Below are 27,196 nucleotides of genomic sequence, written 5' to 3'. Positions count from 1 at the left end.
CTGTCTCTGCCCAGTGTTTCTCTCAGATCTTTTCAGACATTGGAAGCATACAACCATGGCTTTCTTTTTCTCTTTAGTGAAAAGGGAAGACTGAATTTCTTCACTTTTAAATGGATAGTACTGGGGGACGGGAGAAACTCCCATCTATTGACTCAGGAGTTTGTTCATTTGTATAAGAAAGGTCCTATGAGTTAGTTACATCAAAGAACCTTGTTACTCTATGACAGAATATTTGAAAATGACACTGCCCTCCCCCACAACTCAGTCAAACCTATTTCTGGAGAACACAGTGACAAATCCTGCTTGCTGATATAAATGGAAAAGTACTGGCCACTATTTCCATGTCCCTGGTTCTGAGTTCTTCAAAAGCTGCACATAAAACACAGGTGAGCAGTCTGAGAGTGGGACAATTTTGAGGCTCTTGGTTTGGTTATTAAATATCCACTCCAGACACTCCATTCTCAACCTTTTGACCAAGAGCCTTCTTCCCTCCCCTCCCAGCTCTAAATGTTCTGCCTCTGCTGAGCCAAGTGGCAGTTGGGCTTATGGGAAGCTGGGTTCCTGTGAGGCCTTGAGTCCTCTCCAGTGTCCAGAAATTAGCACCCTGAAAACTGTGAATCTGGAGGAAAGCTTGGCCCTTTCGGGTGTCAATGGGGCATGAAGAAAGTTTGACATTTGAGTGTAGAGGAGGGCAGGAGTGCCAAATGAGTTGCCGAACTCCCTCCTGCCCTGGGTCTGGGTGAGTATGAAGAGTGGGCCTGGAGGATAGAATATCTGGCCAGAGAAGAATGTCATCAAGCCTTAAAGAATTTGAACTTGCTTGAGACCTGCAATCCTTTTTTTCTATTCTATTTCTCCTTTTGCAATGCGAATGTGTATCTTATGCTTGTCCTACCATGTATTGTGGAAGCCCATAACATGTTTGATTTTTTAGGTTCATAGTTGGAAAGCAATTTGCCTACATACAAGGCCATGAATTTTGGGGGGGTCTAGGAATGGAATGTTGTGGTCTGATTGCTTGTGCCCTTCCCATATTCATGTTAACTCTTAACTCCCAACGTGATGGTATTAGGAAGTGGGGCATTGGGGAGGCAATTAGATAGAGAAGACAAAGGCCTCATATATGGGATCAGTACCCTTATAAAAGAGACCCTAGAGAGCTCCCTTGCCCCTTGCTCCAAATCAGGGCACAGTAAGAGCATTGCAGTCTGTGAACCAGGAAGCAGGTTCTCACCAGACACCAAATCTGCTGGCAATTTGATCTTAGACTTCCTGGTCTTTAGAACTGTGAGAAGTAAATATTTGGTTTTTTAAATAAGTCACCTAGTAAATGGTATTTTGATATAGTCCTAAATAAACTAAGATGAGACCCCCATGATGCTGTAGATCTTTAAAACATTGCAAATGAAAAGAATAATTTTGATTCTTTATTATAACTTTTGGTGAAAATTTACATCCTAAAACATGATCTGAAGTGACCAAAACCAGAGAATAACTAAAAGATGCTAAAATTATTCTTGACATTTGAGAGCCAACTTATATATTGCTCTGGTTTGAAAATTTTAAGGTCAATCATTAACTCTCATTTCCTAAGGAAAACATAAGATTAAGACACACGGATGGACCAAGGTGTAAATGTCGAAGGATCATCTCTGGGAATCTGAAAAAAATCAAAAGAAGTAAGAGTTTTTAAAAAATGTTGTTATATTGAACAAACAAAATAGACACAGACTCGCAGAAGTAGAGAACAAAGTGATAGCTTAGATGAGGAGGTGTGGGGATGGGTGAAAAAGGGGAAGAGATGAAAGTGTACAAATTGGCAGTTACAAAATAGTCATGGGGATGTAAAGTAGAGCATAGGGACCATAGTCAGTAGTGTTGTAATAACTATGTATGTTCTAGTTATTACATCTAGTTTCATCTGGGGACCACTTTGTAAGTCATAAACGTCTAACCACTGTGCTGTACACTGATATAATATTGAATGTTAACTATAACTAAAAAAATAAAACAAAACAAAACAAAAACTTATTAAATAGGTCAAAGAAGAAAATCTGTTTAATCATTGCTATAAAATGAAAGTTTCTACAGTTCAGAGCCATTAAAATTGAGAGTCTCTTGTCCCTGTCCCTTTATAGGGCCTGGAACCTGGTCATGACCCCTGAGGTGCAGCCAGCCTCCTGTAACCATGAGCCGGGAGCCACACCCAGGGGGAGTGGAGCAGGAACATGGAAGCAGCCTAGGTCCCTCTTGGAGTCATTGGACCACCCTGGGCTCCAGACCTTCTGCTTCTTTCAGGAAAATAAATTCTTTTTTGTTGAAAAAAATTGTTGTTATATGAAAAATGTTGTCATTCAAAAAAAAGATTTTTAAAAAGGAACAAGTCAATGTCCACTTTATTCTTACCAAAATTATATAATTTTCTTATTTCTTTAAAACCTTGAGTCATAAATCTCCTCATTCTCATAAAGTAATGCTTGGGATAAAATGCATCTTATTCAGAAGCCGTGTAACTTCAAAGGCACAGAGTGCAACCTAAATTTATACCAGACTCATCGAGGGCTGCAGTGAGCAGTGAATAGAGGAATAGTCTCCGGTAGAACTTCAAGACGCATCTTTAGCAGCTGGACAGTGGAATTATGTTCTTTCACTGTGTGCATAGTGATATTTTCATTTAAATTATTCTTATTAGTGTGTGTAACAGACACTTTCAGAATAATTGTCCAAATTAGATATCTATTTAATCTAATTTGATTTTTGAGGTAATTAAATACATCAACCACGTTTTGACCAAATGTTTAAAGAAATGACCTACCAGGCCCATGTGCAATTAGCACTGACTCAAGTGAGTGTGCTTCTCTGTGGGGCTGGAAAGAATCAAACCATCATATAAAGAGGTTCCCTCACTTTGCAGTTGCTTCAAGACATACAGGAAGTAGCAAGTGGAGGAAATATGAGATTTTTCACTAGACAAGATGAACCTGCCTTCTAATTTTGTCACAGTTATCCAATTCAGACCAAGAAGTGAAAACCCACGTGAGGGGATTCCAACAGGAGCCTCTCCTCACCACACTTACCATGTCAGTAAACTGATCCCCACAAGCCATCCTAATGGACTCAGCAGTTGCTGGGCTATTTAGGGTGAAGGACTTGGCCAGCCCCCTCTCTCTTCGGGCAGCAGTCACTGCATCACGGATGGCGAAAAACACGGAGGATCCCATGAACATTCCAGCCTCGCCCAGTCCCTGAGAGGAGGGCAAAGGCCATCAGAAAGGCATGGTTCATTTCAGAAATGCATGGTTCATTTAGGACTACTAATTTGTGTTCACACGCACACACACACACTCCCCCCCCCCTCAGGAACACACATCTGACTTGAGAACTCTCAGAATGGAGTGCATCTGAATGGCCAGAATCTGCCCCCACGTCGATCTGCGTGCGGGAGTCCTCTTCTCCTCTTCAGAGCAGTTAATGAAAATGCCCGAGGACATCAGGACAGCAGAGTAGCTAGAAATATCTGTACCTCTCACCAGGTCAAAAATATCAAAGGTCTTGGTGCCATCTAGAGCAGTGGTCCCCAACCTTTTTTGGGCCACGGACCAGTTTAATGTCAGAAAATATTTTCACGGACCGGCCTTTAGGGTGGGACAGATAAATGTATCACGTGACCGAGACAAGCGTCAAGAGTAAGTCTTAGACGGACGTAACAGAGGGAATCTGGTCATTTTTAAAAAATAAAACATTGTTCAGACTTAAATATGAATAAAGCAGAAATAATGTAAGTTATTTATTCTTTCTCTGCGGACTGGTACCAAATGGCCCACGGACCGGTACCGGTCCGCGGCCTGGGGTTTGGGGACCACTGCTCTAGGGAACTCCAACAGCCTCTAGACCAGCAATTTTCAACCAGTGTGCTGCTAGAATTTTTAAAACATGCAATAGCTATGACCGGGCCAGTGCAGTGGATAAAATGTCGTCCTGCAGTTCCACGGTTGCTGGCTCCATTCCTAGGGCACAAGCTCGACTCTGAAGGTGCCAGTTGGAGCCCCAGTCAGGGCACTTGTGAGAAGCAATGAATAGCACAGCTAAGTATAATAAAGAGTTGATGCTTTTCTCTCTCTATTTCTCTCTCCCTCTTCTTCCCTTCCTCTCTCTCAAAAAAAAAAAAAATGCAATACCTGACTATTTCACTAACCTCTTGCTGCAGTGCCCCTGAATAAATAGTCAGGTATAGAATGTTTTAAAGTTTCTGTGGCACACCAGTGTGCCATGGCATATTGGTTGAAAATCACTGCTCAAGACCATTTGTATTTAACCCAAACCAAAACAAAAAAGCGTCAATCATTGTAACTGAGCTTAAAAGACAGTGAGGTGGTTGCCTCTGGAGGGTGGGATGTTGAAGTTCTCATACGTGCTAACTCCTCTGGCCTGTGTTTGAAGCTTTTGAATGACCAGTGTGGGAGGCATTATATTTTGAATAGTTCACCAATGCTGCTTGTACTGATTTTTCTTCTTTCTTCCTTTAAAGTAGTCCTGTCCTTAGTCTGTGTCTCGGGCCTTAGTAGAGAGATGGGATAAAGCAGATAAACTTTTTACCCTGAAGCATATGTGGAGGAAAAGGTGGAGCTGGCAGAAGGTGGGTTCTCCTCTGAGGTGAGGGAGAGGGAGACACCTCTGAGGTGAGGAGGAGGGAGAGAGCAGGGCGGTCTCATGCCCTGTGTGGAGCAGAACTGGAAGAAAAACAGCTAGACCCTGAGAGGTAGGATTTTGTCAGAACAGTCTTTAGAGAAATCCCTGGACAAAGTCTGGTGCAGAAGTGGAGATGGGGCCATTCATGTGGAAAGTCTCACCTTCCTCCCAACATTGACCCACTCCTGAGAAAGAGAGGTAATTCCCTGAAAACCTGAGGTTAGATTGCCATCTGTCTGGCCAGATGTGGATTCAGAATAACACTTAAGTTGGAGAAGTTGTGGTTTTTTTAGACTTGTATTTGGGAATTTTTGCCATAAGTCTATATGGGTCAGTTTGACCCCATGGTTTCCAGGAAACATAAGTCAACACCTCATATCAGTGGATACTAGTATCTCAACGCAAATCAATCTTCATTGAGAAACTAGTCTGAAAGCCCATTCTGACTTGGGCGGGGTGTAAGGAGAGGCTGCATGAGCAAGAAAGACTTGAGTCTGGAGGACATGCAGGGAGGGAGCAGAGAAGGCGCTGGGTGATGAAATTTGCCTGCAGCTTCAGCTGGATCTCACCATGGTACGTAACCTCATGAACCTCATTACTTCTTGTTTGATTTAAATATGTTTCACGATCACTCTCAAGAGTGAAGATGCTACTTGCGCTGCTGAAGGCAGTAAGCACCACTCTACGGTGAGTTAGCTTTTCTTTTCCCATCCCCTTTGTGAGCTGCAATTCCAAAGAATAAGCGAATTCAGGGAGCAGTTTCATTATTTCTCGATGGAGTTGGTGGTTATGGGATAAACTGTGCTCCCCTCCAATTCATCTGTTGAAATCTTAGTCCCGGTACCTCAGTATCTCAGTATTTGGAAGTGTCTTTAGAGAGATAACAGTGAAAATGAAGTCTTTAGGGTTTCTTATAGGAAAAAGAAATTAGGGCATGCACAGAGAGACATCAGACGTGTGCGCACAGAAGGGTGATCATGTGAGGACACAGCAGGAAGGTGGCCGTTGCAAGCCAAAGAGAAGACTCTGCAGAGATAAGACCTTGATCTCCGACTTCTAGCCTCCAGAACTGTGAGCAAATACATCTCTGTTGTTTAAGTCATCGCATCTGGTATTTTGTTATGGTAGCCCTAGCAAACCAATAGAGAGGTCTTGAATTCTTACCTTGGATGAGTAGATGGCGATGGGATTTCGGGAACGCACAAGGGTGACATAGAACTCTTCTGGTATTTGAGTGACAGTGGGGATTTTGTAATCATCTGGACTCCGAGAATAAAGCACACCTTCTGGGGAGTATTTCAGTTCTTCTGTGGTATAAAATCCCATGCCTTGGGTAAATGCTCCTTCAACCTACAGGCAAAAATTTCACAGTATAGTATAAGCATATGATGTTGGTTGAAAAAATATTGCAATGTGATGGAAAATGGAGCTTGGAAGCATAATAAGCCATTCTTGAAGGCCTTATGAGGAGCTTGACAAAGTGTTCTTCAGGATCTGGCCCTTGTCATCCAGCCTGGCTTCCTCCTTAGCTCTTCTGGCCCAGGTACCAAATGGTCCAGGGATTCAACACTTGTCAAAGTTTTGGGTAAGTCTCCAAGCCCCCTAGAGGCGTTCAGACCTTCAATTTTTTGTAAAGACAGCTCCTGCTGACTGTCTTCACTGTTCCCCACCTCTGTTTGTCCACTTGGTAAACCCCTATCCCTCCCCAAGTTCCAGCTGAAAAGTAACTGACACTTTGGATGCCCTCTAGGGTACTGCAACAGCCTCTAGACCAGCAATTTTCAACAACTGTGCTGCAAGAATTTTTAAAACATGCAATAGCTATGACCTGGCCAGTCATGGAGGGTGAATCCTCCCACTTCCAGCCCCACACGGATTTAAGGACTGCTTCCTTCAGGCTCAGTGTATTTGAACCCCTATCAGGTGGCACTTAGAGGATATTTTCTTAGTTCACATCTTTCTCTCTCTCTCTTGCTCTTGTTTCACTCTCTCTCTCTCACTGGTTGGTAAGATTTCTGATTCCTGGCACCTTGTATTCTGTTTCTAGCATGGTGCCTGGTATATAAATTCTCAATAAATGTTCATTGAATTGGATGAAAAAGAAGCTAAACTTAAAGAAATGTGAACTAGAATAAATGGAACCAGGACACTATACTTATTATAATATCTGGATTTATTTACTTTTTTATATAACTTATGATGAAGATTAGATCAATCTTAACATGGTGGGTTGGAAGAAATATTTTAAATAAAAGCTATGTTGAGTCCTATTTATAGTCTATTTTGCTCTTAGGGAAAAATATTTAAGGTTCCATTTAAAGGGGTATCTGCCTCACCTGACCAAGCAGTGAAGCAGTGGATAGAGTGTCGGATCGGGATGTGGAGAACCCAGGTTCAAACCCCAAGGTCGCCTGCTTGAGAGCAGACTCACCAGCTTGAGCGAGGGGTTGATGGCTTGAGCGTGGGATCACAGACATGATCCCATGGTCGCTGGCTTGAGCCCAAGGTTGCTGGCCTGAGTAAGAGGTCACTCGCTCTGCTGCAACCCCCAAATCACAAACATATGAGAACACAATCAATGAACTACTAAGGAGACTGAGGAGCCACAACTAAGAATTGATGCTTCTTATATCTCTCCCTTCCTGTCTGTCTGTTCCTATCTGTCTCTCTCTCTGTCTCTGTCACAAAAAAGGGGGTATCTACTTCAAGGTTAAATCATTGAAGGAGAGTTACACTTTGCATTTTATTGAATTGTAAAGTTACAGAATAAAATAAACAAATTTAAATGCTAAATTTGGATATTTCCAAATGCTTGTCCCCAAAGAAAAACATCAAAGTCCAGGAGTTCCAGTCTAACACTGGTTTTCTTTTCTTTCCCAATGGGACAGATGTAGTGTTTTCCTCATTATAACATTCCCCTTTTTGCTTTTACTTAAGCAATAAAGAGGCAGGAACAAGCTGGTAGGAGGGAACAGGAAGGGGAAGGAGGGTGGGGCTGAGTCTAGCTGGGCTGATCTCACTTGACAGATTTAAGATGAATGTCAGGTGACGTTCAACATGCAGATTCTAAGTCCCAGCCCAGCAAACTCATGATGGAGCAGTCTGGGCCTGGGTGAGCACAAGAATCCACATTTCTGGTAAACATTATAGATGCTTTTGTTGCAAGAGTCTGAGGATTGCATTTTGAGAAACACCAAGGAACCTAAAAATTTGTTCTTTAGAAAGCTTATCGGTCAATCCAGGCAAATCAGTTCCTTAGGCCTTAGGAAGGTGGGACACTGTTGGCAGATGAAACCAACATGTCTGTTGGGTTTGATGCCAAGCTCCTCAACCTGTGCAGCTATGCTGGTCAACTGTGGACCAGCTGCCTCTCCTCACCTGGGAGCTGGTGGGTGGGTGTGGGGTGAGCTGATGCGGCTGGCCATTAGTCCCACTTTGAGTAACAAAGCTAGGAGGGAAAAGAAAGCACCAACAGCTGGAGAGGTTTTAACTTAAAGTTTAAAATTTTGGGTGTGTTAAAAATATATTTACTTATGAGATAAAAATCAGAAATTCAGCCAAAGGGGAAAATTGTTTTTAAGCATTTTTTTCCCTTATAATTCTCTTAATTGGTCAGTTTAAATTCAATATTAGTAGAAATATTCATGTAGCTTTATTACTATGTATGTATGTAATATTCCCTAATTATAAACATTAATTCATTATCACTGAAGAAGAAACAGAAGACATGGAAAATTATAAAGCAGAACAAATTTTACATATTTCTGCCACATAAATACAACAATTATTAACTTCTCTTTTTTTTCTTTTTAGCAGAGAGAGAGACAGACAGCAGACAGAAAGGAAAGGAGAGAGATGAGAAACATCAACTCTTAGTTGTGGTACCATAGTTGTTTGTTGATTGCTTTTTCATATGTGCCTTGACCAAGGGAGCTCCAGCCAAGCCAGCAACCTTAAGCTCAAACCAGAGACCTTGGTCTTCAAACCAGCGACCGTGGGTAATGTCTAAGATCCTATGTGCAAGCTGGTCAGCCTGCGCTCAAGCCTGGTGATCTTGGGGTTTCAAACCTGGGTCCTTAGCGTCCCAGGCCAACGTTCTATCCATCACATTATCTACTGGTCAAGCATTAACATTTTCCTGAATTTTCTTTAAAATTTTTATCTTATTTTTCTCTGTGTAATATATGAAATGTATTGCAGAATACTTGTACCAGGTATAAACATTAGTGGAATTCTGGGAAATAACATTCTGCATGGAATTGACCGACAGTCCCTGTGAAGTTCTCTGATACCACGCACCTGCCCAATGTCCAGGGCTGGGTTTATGCTGAAAGCAGCATCCATGAAGATGTCAGTCCTAAGGAGCTGTACCAAGAGAAAATATATGATAAAAGATATTATTTATTTAAAGTAGATCTTCACTACAATTATATACCTGTCCCTGGTTTTTTCACAGGCAGGATCACGTTGATTATTATTTACAGCATAGAAATATCATGTCTATGTTTTTATTCTGTGAATACAATGAACACTGGAGATGGTGAACACCAGTGTGACCCTTACCTTGTGAGCCCCAGTCAGGCAGTCGACCTCAACCTCAGAACAGGATGCTCCATAAACAAAATAGGGGTAAGGATTACCTTCCTCCTTCTCCCAGTCCATATATGTCTGGTAGCCTCTGAGAAGAGAAATCAGGAGTGAAGGAAAGGCACTTCCCCACTAGTGGTCTGATCACCTGTGGCGCTGTGGGTCCTAGAGATGACCAGAGCTCCCGTCCCATGGCTGAAGGCCTCTTCCCCTCCCTACAAGGGGGCACAGTGGTCAGAGGTGTAGGAGGACCGGTGCTCACACGGGAGAAGGTCCATTGGTGTCTGAGCGCTGCCCTGCAGCACACAGTCATTGGGATGGGTCAGAGGTGGTATCACTCTTGGTTGGTAAATACCTGTGGCCCCAAGGAGTGCCCGGGTCTCCCCCAGATCTCCTCCCACACCCAGGACCCACAACTGGAGGGTTAACACAGGGCACAGCAGAGCTCCAGTGCTCTGCAGGTGTCTGTTCAGATCGACGAGCATATGCCACCCCTGCCCAGTGTACTCTACCCCACAGTGAAAGCGTCCTTTACTTGAAATATCCAGTAGTTGACAGGTTGATAGATTCTTCGTAGGCTGTTGTGATCTGGAAGAGATGATTGGTTACAAAGTCAGATATGTTTAGGGAAAGTGATGAAAAATCCATGCTGAGCTTGCCCCCTGTTGTTGGCACCAAGATCTGCACATTCATCTCGAGTGAGGTTTATGCTTTGTACAAGCCTCAGGTCATGTTCAAGAGCAGTGCTGACGGCAGCTGCTAGCTGTGCTCTGCGCACCTCTACTTTTGGAGTTGCACGGAGTCAAGGTTATTATTTTTAACTTTTTTGGCTTTTTGCATTAAGGAGGAGCCAGGCCATATTCATGTACACAGGTATGTGTGTATGCACATACAAACACACACATGTGTATGTACATATATATATGTGTGTGCATGCATGTATGTATGTATATATCTTGACCCTGCCTTTTCCCCCCCAATTTATTCAATTGGTTGTCTCGGTATCTTATATCAGCTTCCCTGGGTAGAGCTGGAAATAATAACACTAATGGTAATTGAAATAATAATTATTAAAAACAGAGTAATCCTTTGCTATTAGGACTGCTATTATCTCCATCGCCCTGGTGGGAAACCCAGGCCCTGAGGCGTGGGGGAAGTGCACTCCCACAGCGCGGGGAGCCACAGAGCTGGGCCAGCAGCCCGGGGGGGCTGTTCTCTAGAGCCAATGCTGTTATCATGCTCTGAGAAGTTAAGCTCTTAACGAAGCCTCTTAATGAACACAGACATCTCTGTCGCTCTCGTTTGGAAAAGCAGAGGTAAATGCTAAGGCATGCTTTGTGTCTTGAATGAGCACCAGCAACCAGATCACAGGCCTAGGACTTGGGCCTGTCTGATGTGTTTGCGTTTCCCTGGCAGGGCTGACGGGAACACTCACCCAGTCCTCCCATGTCCCCTTCGGGTTTTTCCTGATGACTGGCTGAAGACGGTCCCTGAGAATTTGGCAGGCATTCTAAAAATAAATGTTTGAAATGATATCATAAATAAAAGGCACAAGGAATAGCAAATTGTTCAATATTTAAATCAGTTCAAATGTAGGGTTCTTAAACTTGAGCATTGTCTGGAACCCCTTTAAGTGAAACAAATATTCCTGTGGGTCTTGCATTGTTAAAAAAAATTTTATTTATTTAAAAAAAATTTTTTATTTATTTAGAAAATTAACTTTAATTTTCTAATTAAATTGAAAATTAAGTAGGGTGACATTGATCAATAAGAGTACATAGGTTTCAGGTAAACATTTCTATAGCATTTGAACTTGATTATGTTGTATACCCATCACCCAAAGTCAAATCACTTCCTGTCACCTTGTATTTGTCTCTCTTTATACCCTTCCCCAGACGCCCTCCTCACATCCCTCTCCGTCCAATCCCCCTCTCCCTGAGAACCACTTCACTTTTATCTATGTCCATGAGTCTCAGTGTTTTTATTATAATGTTTACATACATGGTAACATAAGACTAGGTAGAGCCTTTTAGAATTATAGCTCTTTTATGACTATAAAACAAAAAAATCAAAATGACAAAGTGTACAGACCAATCTACATACCAATAAAATTCAAAATCACATTAATTTAGTTGATTGACAATGGTGTTTTTCTGAAGCTACACTCCTGCTTGGAATGTGGAACAGTCCTGACCGCTGAGGCACACATACTTCTGTGTGCAGCGTGCCTGTTATGGGCCAGTTAAAGGGTCGTTTCTCTCCACCTTTGTTGCCATTAGATTTTCATTTGCACTTTATGCCGTGTCACCACCTACTCTTTAAGAAAACATCATTTCCGTGTGAAGTCCCGCTTATTGCCTTGACACAAAGTATACTTCATGGTCCCAAATGCAGACAAGGACAGCTCATGGTAGCACTTCCCTTATAAAGGGGTCATTCTGATATTGCAAACGTGCTGGTCTTTATTGAAATGAAAATAAAAATTCACGATGAAATCTCGATCCCCTGAGATTACATCTGCAGACCGCTGGGTGTCAGTGAGCCCAGCTTGGCTTCCTCTCTTAATTTAAATACAAATCTCATTACATGTGTACCCTTACCTTAATCATCTCAGCTTCTGAACACCCTACATGCCCTCTCTTGGTTTCTGTGTCTTCTGTTCTATCATTGCCTCTTTGGGAAATGGTCTATGGCTTCTCCCACAGGAGGGATGCCCGCACCCATACATCTATCTCTGCTGCTTCATGCAGTCGTCAGTGACTGAACTCATTAGAAATGGGCACTTTCCCAGACAGTGCCACATCCAAGGCAAACTCAAGCAGCACCGTTCCTGCCTGTCCAGATACCAGATGTTCCTCCTCTTATCACGACCTGACAATATATTCTTGTGCATAACTTCATGCTCAATAGCCTAGTGGTCTCCTAAGATATCTTCTCACTTTAGGAGAACATTTGTCGTTCTTTTGTGACATATGAACTCCTTTTTGTGTGTGGAGTATCTTTCGCCTTATATTCCTTAGAGAGTTGTTTTTCCTTGTTGAAATAAAACTCCAAGTGTCATACACTATTTTTTGTGGCTTTTTCTGCGTTATAGAAAATTGCAAAATACACAGAAGTAGAGAGAATAGGACAATTTCCCCCTAAACCTTTTATCCAGCTTCAACAGTGAGCATTTCTAGCCCGAGCAGCCTGTCCAACCTCTTCTTCCACCTCCCGCCAGTGCTCCAGCCACACTGACCCCTTGCAGCTCCTCAAGCACAGGGGGTGAGTTTCTGCTACTAAGTACCCACACGGATGGCTCCTTTTTTTGCTGCATTGAGGACCAGGCTCAAGGGTCACCAATCAGTGTGTGGCCTGGTCTCTCTGCTGCCCCAGCAGGCCACGCTAACATTTGTACTTTCTCTTTTCATAGCCTCTATTATTTTGATTCATGACCCCTACCATTATATATTTTTTAAATTTTTCTTTATTATTATTTCATGCCTTATTAGTTATTGATGGGAGATTAAAGGACTCTTTCTGACTTTTACGCTAAGGATGAGATTGGCACAATAGGTGACAAATAGTCCCTTATTCCAATGGGGGTTCTCTACCTTCTCAGCAGATCCTGCAAATAAACCCACAAGCTGTTCCTCACCCACCTCAGTGGTATCAAAGGGTTGAAACTGAGGAGACTGAAAGGTTAGAATTAGGGAGAAGATTCCACCGGAAATGGCGGTTGGTGTGCCGGGATCAACCTCTCAGGGAGGAGGGGCAGGAAGGCTTTCTCCATCTCAAGCCCAGTGAGAGACACAGCAAAGCCACCCAGAGAGCTTGACAGGAACCCCCTGGAGTTGGGGGACCCTACACACCTGCATCATCTTTTTTTTTTTTTTTTTTTGTATTTTTCTGAAGCTGGAAACGGGGAGAGACAGTCAGACAGACTCCCGCATGCGCCCGACTGGGATCCACCCAGCACGCCCTCCAGGGGCGACACTCTGCCCACCAGGGGGCGATGCTCTGCCTCTCCGGGGCTTCGCTCTGCCACGACCAGAGCCACTCTAGCGCCTGGGGCAGAGGCCAAGGAGCCATCCCCAGCGCCCGGGCCATCTTTGCTCCAATGGAGCCTTGGCTGCGGGAGGGGAAGAGAGAGACAGAGAGGAAGGAGGGGGAGTGGAGAAGCAAATGGGCGCTTCTCCTATGTGCCCTGGCCAGGAATCGAACCCGGGTCCCCCGCACGCCAGGCCGACGCTCTACCGCTGAGCCAACCGGCCAGGGCCCTGCATCATCTTCTGAACACAAGACTATCGGTGAGAGACAGCCTGCAGCAGCGCAGGCTGGTCGAGGACCATCTCTGGGGGGAGGGATGCTGTATCCCCACTGACCGGACGGCCTTCAAAGGGACAGGTGTCTGAGCAGAACCTGTGGGGTGGGTGCTGTGTGGGCTAAATTTTTCTATATTATTGAATCCTCTATATTTAACCATTTCAATTTAAGAAAAATTTATGAAGACAAAGCCAAAATGGAATCAGTTTTTTTTTTATTTCCTGCTCTCTTTACTTTGTGGTGTTTAATACTTAGTTTTTAGACATAAACATATTAATGCTTGTTGATTTACCTGGTCCATTAAGTGTTACATTTGATTTGGAATTATTTCAGATTTTTCTAAAAGACATTTTTCTTTTATTGACATATCCTGGTCTTTACTCCCACATAAATGACTTAGAATTTAAAAGAATTCTGGGATCTGAAATTAACATCTTCACCTTCTTCACATGATGGACAGTCTATGTCAAGGCTGGAGCCGCTGTTGTCTTTGCTGTCATCAAGACCTTAGCATGTTTCCTTTGGAAATCTGCAGCTATGGTTGACTGACAAAGAATCTAGAGCCTTGGGAAGTCTTATGGAGCCTCAAAAGCTCTTCATAATTAACCCATCACGGAAGCCCATTGAAGAGCTGCAGGCCTGAAGGGCGAACAGAGGACAAGCTGTCGCTCCTTTCCCTACAGGGAGCACTCTCTGAATTTGCTGGACACAGCTTTCTCCAAACCAGACTGTGGAAGGCAGTGTGTGGAAAGGCTTCATATTGAGATTTTCCACATTTTTAGACTTCAGATGAAGAATTTTATGTCTCACAGATGGCCTAGTGATATTTACATTGTCCTAAAAGAAATTTTTATGTTGTTAAGTTGAACTTTACCCATTGACTTTGAAACAATCTTATTTTTATACATATTTTTTTATTGTGTGCCACTATCACTACTATTTCCAAAACCGTTTTCATTACTCCAAACAGAAACTCTAACCATTAAGTTATAACTCCTCATTTGCCCCTCCTCCTGACTGCTGGCACCCTCTAGTATCCAAGTTTTGAAAATTCCCCACCTACAAGGGCTTTCTGCAAGGGGTGAGGTACCTCAGTAGAAAGAGGCTGGGAGTGACCTGGGGCTTAGGGTGGGGGTGGGCAGGTTACAAGTGGTTAAATCCATAGGAGAGGCACCGCCCACATCATGGTTGTTCTGAGAGACTGTCTAAGGAGCTCACAATGGCATCCACAAGGGAAGGCGACAAATACAACAAGGCCAAGTGACACTGAGCCAGCCAAGAAAGTTCTGCCTTTCTTCTGTGCTCTCTTTCCTGGACTTTAATGATTTTATTTATTAATTTTACAGAGAGAGGAGGGGGAGTGAGAAGTACTAAGTATAATATTAGTTGATTCAGGTTAGTTGTTCATTGTTTACTTGTCATCTGTGACTTGACCAGGCAAGCCCAGGGTTTCGTACCAGTGACCTCAGCGTTCCAGGTCAGCGCTCTATCCACTGTGCCATCACGGGTCAGGTTCTTTCTTGGATTTTACAAGGAGCTGAAATGAAGGCTAAAGAGCTTGTGTGTGTGTGTGTGTTTGGGGGAGTGCAAGGAAGGAAATGGAGAGAAGGCTCCCCACCCCCTTTCTACCTGCAGGCCCAAACTGTTAAGTAGTAGAGACACTGCAAGCTGAAATATGTTTTGGAATTTAGGACTAGACATTTTAATTATTGAATGAGATGTTTATGCAAATAAATGTGATCAATGGGGTTTTAATTATCTTAGAGTGGTTAGAGCAATGCCAAGTAGATTTTATTTAAAGGGATAGACGAAGAAGCACACACAGGGAGCTTCAAACACTTGAAGTCTCAACCACTTAGCAGAGTGACCTAAAACCAGCCACTTGACCTTTCCTGGCCTCAGTTTCAGTTCCCGTATAAGAAGCAGTGGGACAAGGTTATTTCCATCACTGTCACTGGATGACTGAGACATGAAAGAAAAGTCACCTGCACCGCTCTCCCGAAGATGTCTGCTCCCATGGATGCTGCTGTGAAGGTGGCATTGGGCACCGTGACAGTGCTTGTTTCTGACAGGTGTATATACGACATGGGGATGTTCAGTTCTCGACTAGCCACCTGCCAGAAGCAGAAGAGAAACACTGTTGATGTCATTGACTCTGAGTCTCCCTCCCCGCAAATTAAAAACTTTTACATTCTCTCTGTCTTTTTCTCTTTTCGGAAGATGGGGGGGGGGGGGAGACAGACATACAGACAAACAGACAGGGACAGATAGACAAGGAGAGAGAAGATAAGAAGCATCAATTTTCATTGCAGCACCTTAGTTGTTCATTGATTCCTTTCTCACACATGTCTTCACTGGGAGGCTCCAGCTGAGCCAATGACCCCTTGCTCAAGCCAATGACTTTGGGATCAAGCCAGCAATGTTGGGTTCATTCCAGCAAATTTTGGGCTCAACCTGGTGTCCATGATCCTACACTCAAGCCAGTGACCTCAGGGTTTCTACCCTGCTTTATGTAGTGTGCAACTACCTGGTCAGACTACATTCTTTTTTGAACAGAGTATAAAACCTGCCATTTATTTAGGATAAACATTTAAGGTAGCATCTTGGGTCTTATATGTAGACTATGAGTTTAAAAATTTTAAACAACACTGTGAAAGATACCTTTTCAGAGACAGGTGGCCAACTATTTGCTTACTTTCATACCAGTTTCATAGAAGCCACATGTCAGTACAGTCACTCTGGGACATCTGGTTTAGTATGACGCATACAAGCCAGGTCCCAGTCTTACTGCTTTACCTTCATCTTCTCCTCATGGTTTAGAGACACTTAGCAGATTAGGTTTTTCATGGGATACTTTGTAGAAACAAGGGTTTTGTTTAAAAGAAGCAAGATCTGGCCCTGGCTGGTGGCTCAGTGGATAGAGTACTGGCCCAGCATATGGATGGCTGAGCGTATGGATATCCTAGGTTCGATTCCCAGTCAGGGCACGCAGGAGAAGCAGCCATCTGCTACTCCCCCACCATTCCCCCTTCTCTCCTTAACCCCTCTGGCAGCTAGTGGTTTGATTGCTTCGATTGTGGCCCTGGTTGCTGAGGATAGCTCCATTGGAGCACATCAGCCTAAGTTGCTAAAAATGGTACTCAAATACTGGCTTCAGATGGGTTTGCTGAGTAGATCCTGGTTGGGGCGCCTGTAGACGTCTGCCTCACTATCACCCCTCCTCTCATCTAAAACAAAAAACAAAACAAAACAAAACAAAAAAGAAGCAAGATCTGTTCAAAGAAGACTGGATGTTTACAGTTTCCTAATTTCAAGTACATTATTAAATAATATTATTTCCTTAAAGAAAATATCTTCTGCCTGACCAGGTGGTGGTGCAGTGGATAGAGCATTGGCCTAGGACTCTGAGGATCCAGGTTTAAAACCCATGGTCACTGGCTTGAGGCCAAAAGTTGCTGACTTAAAACCCAAGGTCACTAGCTTGAGCTCCAGGTTGCTGGCATAAGCAAGGTGTCACTGGCTCGGCTGGAGGCTTCTGGTCAGGGCATGTATGAGAAGCCATCAATGAACAATTAAAGTGCCTCAACTACAAGTTGATGCTTCTCATCTCTCTCCCTTGCTGTCTTCCTCTTTCTGCCTCTCTTTCTCTCCATCTCTCTCGCTAAAAAAATAAATAAATAAGGTAAAGAAATCTTCTATTTCTCATTGAGAAAAAAGCTTTGTTACCACCTACTCACATCTTTTATTCAAATTTCATATTGAATAAATTTTTATATAGTATTAAAAAAAGGGAAACTTTCTTATTGCAAATAATCTCTTGCGCTTTCAACAGTATCAGAAAGACTTCATTGAATTAACCCACATAATGGCCTATCATATGGTGTTTCTAAGAGGTTTATGAATTCTTTTTTTATATACATAAATTTTTATTAATTTTAATGGGGTGACATCAATAAATCAGAGTACATATATTCAAAGAAAACATGTCCAGGTTATCTTGTCATTCAACCATGTTGCATACCTATCTCCCAAAGTCAGATTGTCCTCCGTCACCTTCTATCTAGTTTTCTTTGCGTCCCTCCCCCTCCCCCTTCCCCTCTCCCTCCTTCCCTCCCCCCCCCCCATAACCACCACACTCTTGTCCATGTCTCTTAGTCTATTTTTATGTCCCACCAATGTATGGCATCATGCAGTTCTTGTTTTTTTCTGATCTACTTATTTCGCTCCGTATAATGTTATCAAGATCCCACCATTTTGTTGTAGATGATCCGACGTCATCATCCCTTATGGCTGAGTAGTATACCATAGTATATATGTGCCACATCTTCTTTATCCACTCATATATATATATATATATATATATATATATATATATATATTTTTTTTTTTTTTTTTTTTTTTTTTTTTTACTGTGATTAAAGCCTTTAAGCAAACTCTTGGCCAATACAACAAGAATCCATATGAATTCTGAGAACATAATTTCTCATCCTATTAAACACATTTATTTCTAATGAAGATTTGAATTAACACTGTATAGCTTTCAGCAGTTGCCATAAAGATAAAAATAGTTTATCTTTGAAAACTGAAATTACAGTTTTCAGAAGACTTATGGACTTGGTGCTTCAGAGTGCAGGAAGGACACTATAACATATTTTCTCAATTCTAATACCCACTTTCATCAGCTCTCTGTATTCTTATGTTCCTGATATTAAAATGAGTCTTACAATTGACCTGTGCATTTGGTGTAATGGTATTTCTACTGCTCAACAACAACAACAAAAGCCGGTAAAACTGACTGTACAGTTTTACTCTTCCACAGTAGAGAAAACGGATACTTATCTCACCTGGGCCATTTTGGTGTAGAGGCCTTGTCCAATTTCACAGCCTCCATGAGTCAACAAGACAGAGCCGTCAGTATAGATGTGGACGAGAGCAGCGGCCTGTTGGGGATAATTGTAATACCACTGTGGAAACCCATACAGCTAGATGTTGCCGTGCTTTTAACTTAGGTTGCCAGATGAATGGTTTGCTTCACTGAGTCACCCTCTTATTGTTTATACTGGAGAATAAAGCCATTATTGTTGGCCATAGACAACCCTTTTCAATGACCCCAGACTTGAACACCTCCACTGTAGGTCAAAGTGGTGGCTCACCTCCACTCCCACCATCTCCTGCTACTGGAGGCCTCGTGTGGTTGCCTCGGAAGCTACCTCCCCAAACACCACTCATAGAATATTTTATTATTCATTCTCCTTGAACTCAAAAATTAATTTAAAAGCAAATGGAACCTGAATATGTAAATTTCCAGGCAAAGTCTCCACTGGATCCTAAAGGGAGCTGGAAGAAATTTGAGATGTTTTAATAGTTTACAAATGCCGCTTGCCTTCAGAACCAAATTCCAGTTTGGTTTAAGGTTGGAGGTGGAACCACAATACCAATTTTTGTGTGTGTGACAGAGACAGAGAGAGACAGAGAGAGGGACAGATAGAGACAGACAGACAGGAAGGGAGAGAGATGAGAAGCATCAATTCTTTGTTGTAGCACCTTAGTTGTTCATTGATTGCTTTCTCATATGTGCCTTTACCGCGGGGCTACAGCAGACTGAGTGACCCCTTGCTCAGTCCAGCAACCTTGGGCTCAAGCTGGTGAACCTTGCCCAACCAGATGAGCCCATGTTCAAGCTGGTGACTTCGGGGTCTCGAACCTGGGTCCTCCAATCCCAGTTTGATGCTCTATCCACTGTGCCACTGCCTGGTTGGGCCTAACACCCCCTTTTTTAAGTTCCCAAGTGATTTTGATGATTCACCATGTTTGGAATCAACAGATTTAGTCCCAATTCTTCACGTTGTATGTGAGGGAATAGAGGCCTAAAGAAGAAGAGGCGTGGCTAAACCCAGTGCCTAGTTTGTGGTAAAGTCAGGAATGGAGCCCGCAAGTCCTAACTTGAGCTCAGAGTCCTCCACATCTACGCTCTGCTGCCTCCTTCAGATTCACTGCTCTTTTCCCCTCTATGCGGCTGGGCTGAGGCTCCAGCAACCAGACTGATTAGAAAGAGAAGGAGGAGGCTGCACTATGTCCAGTGGTTCTGAAAGTCTTTAGAACTTGTCTTTAAAAATCCCATCACATGCTCATGCGCATGGCCCAGAACCCTGCATCTCCCCTCTGGGAACCTCCATCCTCCTGGTGATGCCTGTGTTCTTACCACTACAAATTCAAAATATCAGCTAGTTTAGCTACACCCATCTCCTGGGTGTGAGACTGTAGTCTCAGGACCAGCAAGGTCTCTACAGGAACTTTTAAACTTGGTATTTTCATCTCATGATCACCTAACAAGAGTAATAGATGAGCATATTTACCGGTAATTGCCACATCCTTTCAGAGCCCACGTTAGACTTTATGTAGATGATTGTATAAGTACCTAGGAGGACTACTTTCATTGGCGTCATTGGCGGAGCATATTAGAGACCAGAGCTAGGACAGCGAGTCATCACACCTTACACAAACACTTAAGATTAAGACTTAGAATCACTCAAACTGCAGCAGCAGCCAGGACCACTATCCTTTGTGAGTGAGGGTTCAGTTTTGGAAAAGTAGCATCACCCACCATATTAAGTTAATGTTACTATATTGAAGACTACTGGCATTTTTATACTACTTTTATTTAATTTCCTAATTCATTAGTGTTTTGTAGAGTTATGAGAGCTAAGAAACTTATTCTTTGTTATTATACATAGCAGTAAAAGAACATTAAAATAAATAATTTAAGCAGTGTTGGGAGTCCACAGAAATTTTCTTTTCACTTGGGGTTTGAATGTTATTCTGGCTTCAGAAATATTCCCGGGTGGAGAAGGACTGATTATCTGCTCCGGGCATGAAGCACTTCTGACCTCGCCCACCCTCCCTATCATTTTGCTTTCGACCTGGTTAGTGGAATCCAAGGAGTGACCAGAAGGTAATTTTGATAAGAGACAGCTTAGGCATTTCTCACTGACACCATGAGGGGACCTGTATTTATTCTTTTGTGTAGGTTTATTTATGGGGATATTTCAAAGATTGATGGCACTAGAAATAAGTAAGTAAGTAAGTTAGTAAATGGTAGAATCAGAAACAGGAACTCACAATAAACTGTTTAAGATAAAACTAAAAAGAAGGCACAGTTGTCATGAAGCCTCAGAATTATAATTCCATGTTTTTGCATAAACAGAGAAGCTCTGTAAATAGAAAAGCTCTGTCTTCAAATGACCTTACTATTGTCACTAAGGAATTATGAAAGAGAGAAAGTGATCCTCTTTTCCCCAAAATCCTTTCATGGACCCCATACCTTAATGCTCATGTTTGGGGCCCTCCCCAAGGCCAGACCCCCCTGAGCTGGACTGTATCAGATGATTGCTCTCTGAGGTCCCTGGCACTGTGTCACACCAGGTCTTCCCTGATACTAATGGTCTCTGATGTTTGTCTGAACCCGTTTTGTTTTCTCTCATAAGAAACTCTCCTAGTTTTTTCTTTCTCCAGAGACGAAGACACCTTCATTTTCATGTCTGGTGGTCATGTCTGCTAGTGGCTCATAACAGCCTTTTTCTAACAGCTAACCATGAAGAGAAGAAGAGCTTTTTCTGGGAACTCATCTCTCATAACCTCACCTGATTGTAGTAGGTCTTGAGCATCGCAACAGTAAATTTCATGGGGACCACAGCAAGTCCCCTCTTCTTCCAGTAATTATTTTTGTTAAATTCCTCAGCATCCCTTTTCCTAGCATAGAAGGAAGATTTCTCCAGACACTCTTTCCAGCATCTTCGCAAGGGCTCTGGATTAAATATTTCCTTGTAGGCTGTTCTGCTAATTCTCTTATACATGTTTATTTCTTTAACCTGTAAGAAAAAAAAAGCATTTCAAGGATATAGGCTATTCCATATGTGAAGCATGTGTTTTTGTTATATACTTGATATAAAGAAAGTCTTTCTTAAAAAAGAAACAACTATTTAAATGGCTGTAAATATGCAAGTGCAGATGTAACTATGTAAATTGAATGATAACAATAACAAAACTACTACTGAACACTATATATGCTCCAGGTTGTATACTAAGTGTATGATCTCAATCAACCTTATAATTACCCTGAGAAATAGTAGGTATTTTATGAGTGTTGTGAAAAATTTTGTTAGTGTTGAGACAATTTTTTTGAATCAAACGTTTTTTTTGTTGTTGTTTGGTGTTTTTTTTAGTGAGTGAGCAAGAGTCACAGACAGAAAGAGGAAGAGACAGGGGCAGACAGACAGAGAGAGAGAGAGATGCAAAGCATCGACTCATTGTTGCAGCACTTCAGTTATTCATTAATTGCTTTCTCATCTATGGCTTGACTGTGGGGCTCCAACTGAACCAGTGACCCGTTGCACAAGCCAATAACCTTAAGTTCAAGCCAGAGACCTTGGGCTCAAGCTAGTGACCTTGGGCTTCAAGCCAGCAACTTTTGGGCTTAAGCCAAGGGTCATGTCTATGATCCCATGATCAAGTCAACAACCCAGGGCTCAAGCTGGTCAGACCATGCTCCAGCCAGATGAGTCTGTGCTCAAGCTGGTGACTTTGGGGTTTCAAACCTGGGTCTTCTGCATCCCAGACCAACACTCTATCCACTGTGTCATTGCCTGGTCAAGCCTGGCTCAAACTTCTACACAATGTTTCTTTATTCTTTAACAGTTTTCAAATTGGCTCCGCTTAAATCTGAACTGTGGTAGAATGTTTGCACAAATGGCTGTAATAACACCAATCTTCCAATACATGCTCTTGAGTGTTTGCACACTAACTCTGGAATTGGTGCGGTGACTTGCTTTGGCAATAGGACAACACATGCAATGCAGGCGTAGACTTGAAAAGTGCTCATGCATGAGGACTTGGCATGTTCTTTCCACTCCTGGAAAATCTATGAATCACCATGAGAACTAATCTGGGCTAGCCTACTGAAGAATGAGAGACCCTGGGGAGTAGATATTAGCCTTCCTAGCTGAGGTATTGTTTAGACTAATCAGTCAATGACCATCAGACATGAAAGTGAAACTGTCTTAAACCATAAAACTCTAATTTAGCTGACTCAGATTAGAAAAGCTACGCATTTGCTGACCCAGAGAATAAGAAATAAATACTATTTGTTATTTTAATCCACTAAATTTTGGTTAACTTGTTAGATAGCAAAAGCTTACTGATACATAAATAATCTACTTTATTTCTTTGAATCTTACAATCTGACACAATTCTATATGTAGGTGCTCAAGATATACTTGAACCAATAATGTTAGAGTTTTGTTAGGGGATTTCACCCGATTACCTACCTCTTCAGGGAGTAAGTCCAATTGAGAAGCCACAGCAGTGATGTAAGTTTCAACTACCACTGAAACTTGGGGAAAGCCAAATCCTCGGAAGGCAGTGTTGGATGGCAAATTTGTTCTGCAAGCACTACCTCGGCACCGGTAATTAGGAATATGATATGCATTTTCAGATCTCAGCACGATAAAGTCTATCACCTAAATTAAAACAAAACAAAACAAAATTTCACATCTATCAAATATTCAAAACCACTTATCTAAATTTTATCTCTAATGCAAACCTTTCACAGAATGTATTCAATTTATAAGATAAGCCTGACCAGGCGGTGGCGCAGTGGATAGAGCATCGAACTGGGATGCCGAGGACCCAGGTTCAAGATCCCGAGGTCTTCAGCTTGAGTGTGGGTTTATCTGGCTTGAGCAAAAAAAGCTCACCAGCTTGGACTCAAGGTCGCTGGCTCGAGCAAAGGGTTACTCAGTCCACTGAAGGCCCACGGTCAAGGCACATATGAGAAAGCAATTAGTGAACAGCTAAGGTGTCGCAACAAAAAACTGATGATTGATGCTTCTCATCTCTTTCCATTCCTGTCTATCTGTCCCTATCTATCCCTCTTTTTGACTCTCTCTCTGTCTCTGTAAAAAATAATAATAATAAAATTTAAAAAATCAATTTATAAGATAAATATTCATGCAAATCAAGTATGGCACACACAACTCAACTGGTAACCTACAGGAAGGACATATTTCTTATTTACCGTCTCAGACTCATCAGGAGTGCACCCTCCATTGATATAAAGTTCAAGATCAGCAGCCTTGATTACTCCATTGTTCATGAATCCAATCTGCAAAGTGATATAATAAAACCATTTTCTTAGTAGTTTTTACACCAGACCATGTTGTATACAAATACATCTGATCAGAACTGTCAGTCCGTGCATAGCTTATGAACATGACTCGATGTGACAGTGAACAGAGGAACACTGAGGATGGTACCCAGGCTGACCATATGATCCCAACAGAAAGTTCTAATTAGCTTTAGTAGCATCCAAATATCCTCTTCAATTGTTATGATATTTAGTAATTGCCTTTACTATTGGTTGGTTATCACTGGACAACGTTGTAGGCAATTTCCTGGAATTTTTGTTCTCACTCACTTTGTATTTTCCGAGGAGTGGGTGGCGGCCAGCAGTTATCAGCATGTCATCACCACGCTCTAGAACAAACCGGATTGGGCGGCCAGTCCTACAGGAAGTGACTCTGTTAATACACTGGATGTTTCTTAAAGTTGTAGAAATATGGAGAAGGTGAAAGGGGACTGGAAATAGTCTAGCTTAGTGGTTTTCAGTGGGGGAAGTAACATCTTAAACATTTTGGAAGTTTATTGTGACATTAAAATATAAAAAACAAATAATTACTATTATCATCTACATTAGTTGTGTCTGAGAATTTTGATGTTGAAATAATTCATTTTTTGCTTACAAGTTACTTTATTTTTATTTTTTTATATCACATTAAGGCATTATTATATTATGATGTCATTTTGGATATTAAAGTGGGCATTAAAATACTGGCCATAGGGGGAGTGTGAGGCTGAAAGGATGGAGAACCAATGCTCTGTTGAGCTCTGCCCCCTCTCGTTCACACTCCCCTTTCATAAAGCCCACCAGGGACTCCCTTGGCTTCTGCGGGAGTGCTCCCAGGGCCTGCACTCCTGCACTTACAGCTCAGTCTTTGTCATTGTTGGAAAGCGCCAATGAACTCAGATGCTCACAGGTTTCCTTTTCATAGCTATAGCCTAGGATGTGTTAAATTTTTCCTGAACATACTTAATGAACTTTGGAATGTAAAAGGTTCACAAAATCATGGCTTTTACTATGTCTGGTTATTCGATCCGGATGACGTAGAGGCTAAGTGAACATTCCCAGGCAGCAGCAGACCCTGCTGTGTTTCATGACAAAATGTGTCCCATGTAAGGCTGGGGTTTTGACTCTCCCTCCATTCAGCCACCTCAGCTTGATTTATTTTAACAATTTGAAACAGACATTTTAAAGAGTGAAAGCCAATGCAGTTCATGAAGAAATAATACATAGTTATATCTGTGCAACCAGTCAACATTTATAATGATTACATTTGTTCTACACAACTATCTTGTGAAATAGGTAGATATTACTTTCTTCATTTGATAGGTGAGAGAACTGAGGCGACTTGTCTACAGTAACCTTGTGAGTGAGTGGGAACTTGAACACAGGTCCTCTGGCTCCAGGTCCCGTGTTCCTTCACCCACATGCTAACCACACCCTTTGGAATGAAAGGCTATGACCAGTGGAATAAACACTGGGCTGTAGTGCTGGAAGGATGTGAGTGGTCCCCGCCCTGCTAGCACTTCTGACATTGATAGCTGTCACTGCGGCTCTTACTTGTGGGCAGCCACAGCACCGACAGCTCCTAGCAGAGAAGGCTTAGTTGCTTTTCCCCCAAATGCTCCTCCGGTTCTTTTCATGTGGCAGGCGATTCTATTGCTTGGGACATTAAGTGCTGCAGCCACAAATTCCTGAAAGAGGTAAGTCCGCAAAGCCACGTAAGTGCAATTGAATAGTTTACTTCCTCATCCATATACTTCCCTCTGCCTAGTAAAGGAAATTCAGTAAATCAACAAATACAGTATGGACAGACTGTGCAACCATCATCACAATATAATTTTAGAATAGTTTAAGCATTCTCAAAGAAACCTTGAATTTATTAATCAGTCACTTCTAATTTCTCCCAAACTCAATTCCCACTAATGCCCCAGCACTAAGCAACTTCTAACTTGCTTTGTGTCTCCATATATTTGCCTGTTACTTAGCATTGTTTCTGAGCTCCATCCATGCTGTAGCAGTACTCCATTTCATGTATGGCTGAATAGTATTCCATTGTATAGATAGTATCACATTTCTTATCCATTTATTAGTTGATGGACATTTGTTTTGTTTCTACTTTTGGCTACTGTGTATAATGCTTTTATAAGATTTCACGAGTACATTTTTTTTTTGGACATATGTTTTCATTTCCTTTAGGTAGATACCTAGTCGTGGAAATGTGGGTTATAAGGTCATTCTGTGGATTAAAAAAGAAAATCCAACTGTATGCTGCCTACAGGAAACTCATCTAAGTAACAAGGATAAAAACAAATTCAAAGTGAAAGGCTGGAAAACAATACTCCAAGCAAATAACATCCAAAAAAAAGCAGGTGTAGCAATACTCATATCTGATAATGCTGACTACAAGACAACAAAAGTACTCAGATACAAAAATGGGCATTTCATAATGGCTAAGGGGACACTGAATCAAGAAGACATAACAATTCTTAATATATATGCACCAAACCAAGGAGCACCAAAATATATAAGACAGCTACTTATTGACCTTAAAACAAAAACTGACAAAAATACAATCATACTTGGAAACCTCAATATACCGCTAACGGCTCTAGACCGGTCATCCAAACAGAGAATCAACAAAGATATAGTGGCCTTAAACAAAACACTAGAGCACCTGGATATGATAGACATCTACAGGACATTTCATCCCAAAGTGACTGAGTATACATTTTTCTCCAGTGTACATGGATCATTCTCAAGAATTGACCATATGTTGGGCCACAAAAACAACATCAGCAAATTCAGAAAAATCGAAGTTGTACCAAGCATATTTTCTGATCATAAAGCCTTGAAACTAGAATTCAACTGCAAAAAAGAGGAAAAAAATCCCACAAAAAAGTGGAAACTAAACAACAGACTTTTAAAAAATGAATGGGTCAAAGAAGAAATAAGTGCAGAGATCAAAAGATATATACAGACTAATGAAAATGACAATATGACATATCAGAATCTATGGGATACAGCAAAAGCAGTGATAAGAGGGAAGTTTATATCACTTCAGGCATATATGAACAAACAAGAGAGAGCCCAAGTGAACCACTTAACTTCACACCTTAAGGAACTAGAAAAAGAAGAACAAAGACAACCCAAAACCAGCCGAAGAAAGGAGATAATAAAAATCAGAGATGAAATAGAGAACAGTAAAACTATAGAAAAAATTAATAGAACAAAGAGCTGGTTCTTTGAAAAGATCAACAAAATTGACAAACCCTTGGCAAGACTTACCAAGGAAAAAAGAGAAAGAACTCATATAAACAAAATCCAAAATGAAAGAGGAGAAATCACCACAGACACCATAGATATACAAAGATCTATTGTAGAATACTATGAAAAACTTTATGCCACTAAATTCAACAACCTAGAAGAAATGGATAAATT

General features: G+C 41.8%; 1 protein-coding gene across 1 annotated transcript in view; it reads right to left on the bottom strand.

Annotated features, from left to right (window-relative positions):
* Positions 1-1,530: 1,530 nt before the first annotated feature.
* Positions 1,531-27,196, bottom strand: part of LOC136378581 (aldehyde oxidase 4-like) — an 81,355-nt gene continuing 55,689 nt past the window's right edge. Inside the window, exons 22-35 of the mRNA XM_066345639.1 lie at positions 25,316-25,449; positions 24,053-24,140; positions 23,654-23,740; positions 22,905-23,096; positions 21,222-21,449; positions 18,426-18,521; positions 15,567-15,695; positions 10,712-10,786; positions 9,812-9,864; positions 9,253-9,367; positions 8,989-9,054; positions 5,854-6,039; positions 3,078-3,245; positions 1,531-1,660 (exon numbers count right to left, since the gene is read on the bottom strand). Coding sequence (XP_066201736.1) covers positions 1,607-1,660; positions 3,078-3,245; positions 5,854-6,039; positions 8,989-9,054; positions 9,253-9,367; positions 9,812-9,864; positions 10,712-10,786; positions 15,567-15,695; positions 18,426-18,521; positions 21,222-21,449; positions 22,905-23,096; positions 23,654-23,740; positions 24,053-24,140; positions 25,316-25,449 — 1,671 coding nt within the window. The 3' untranslated portion in view covers positions 1,531-1,606. The remainder of the gene's footprint in view (positions 1,661-3,077; positions 3,246-5,853; positions 6,040-8,988; positions 9,055-9,252; positions 9,368-9,811; positions 9,865-10,711; positions 10,787-15,566; positions 15,696-18,425; positions 18,522-21,221; positions 21,450-22,904; positions 23,097-23,653; positions 23,741-24,052; positions 24,141-25,315; positions 25,450-27,196) is intronic.

Source organism: Saccopteryx leptura, chromosome 7 (genome assembly GCF_036850995.1).
Source record: "Saccopteryx leptura isolate mSacLep1 chromosome 7, mSacLep1_pri_phased_curated, whole genome shotgun sequence".
Classification (NCBI taxonomy): domain Eukaryota; kingdom Metazoa; phylum Chordata; class Mammalia; order Chiroptera; family Emballonuridae; genus Saccopteryx; species Saccopteryx leptura.
This window is presented reverse-complemented; position numbering and strand designations above follow the sequence as displayed.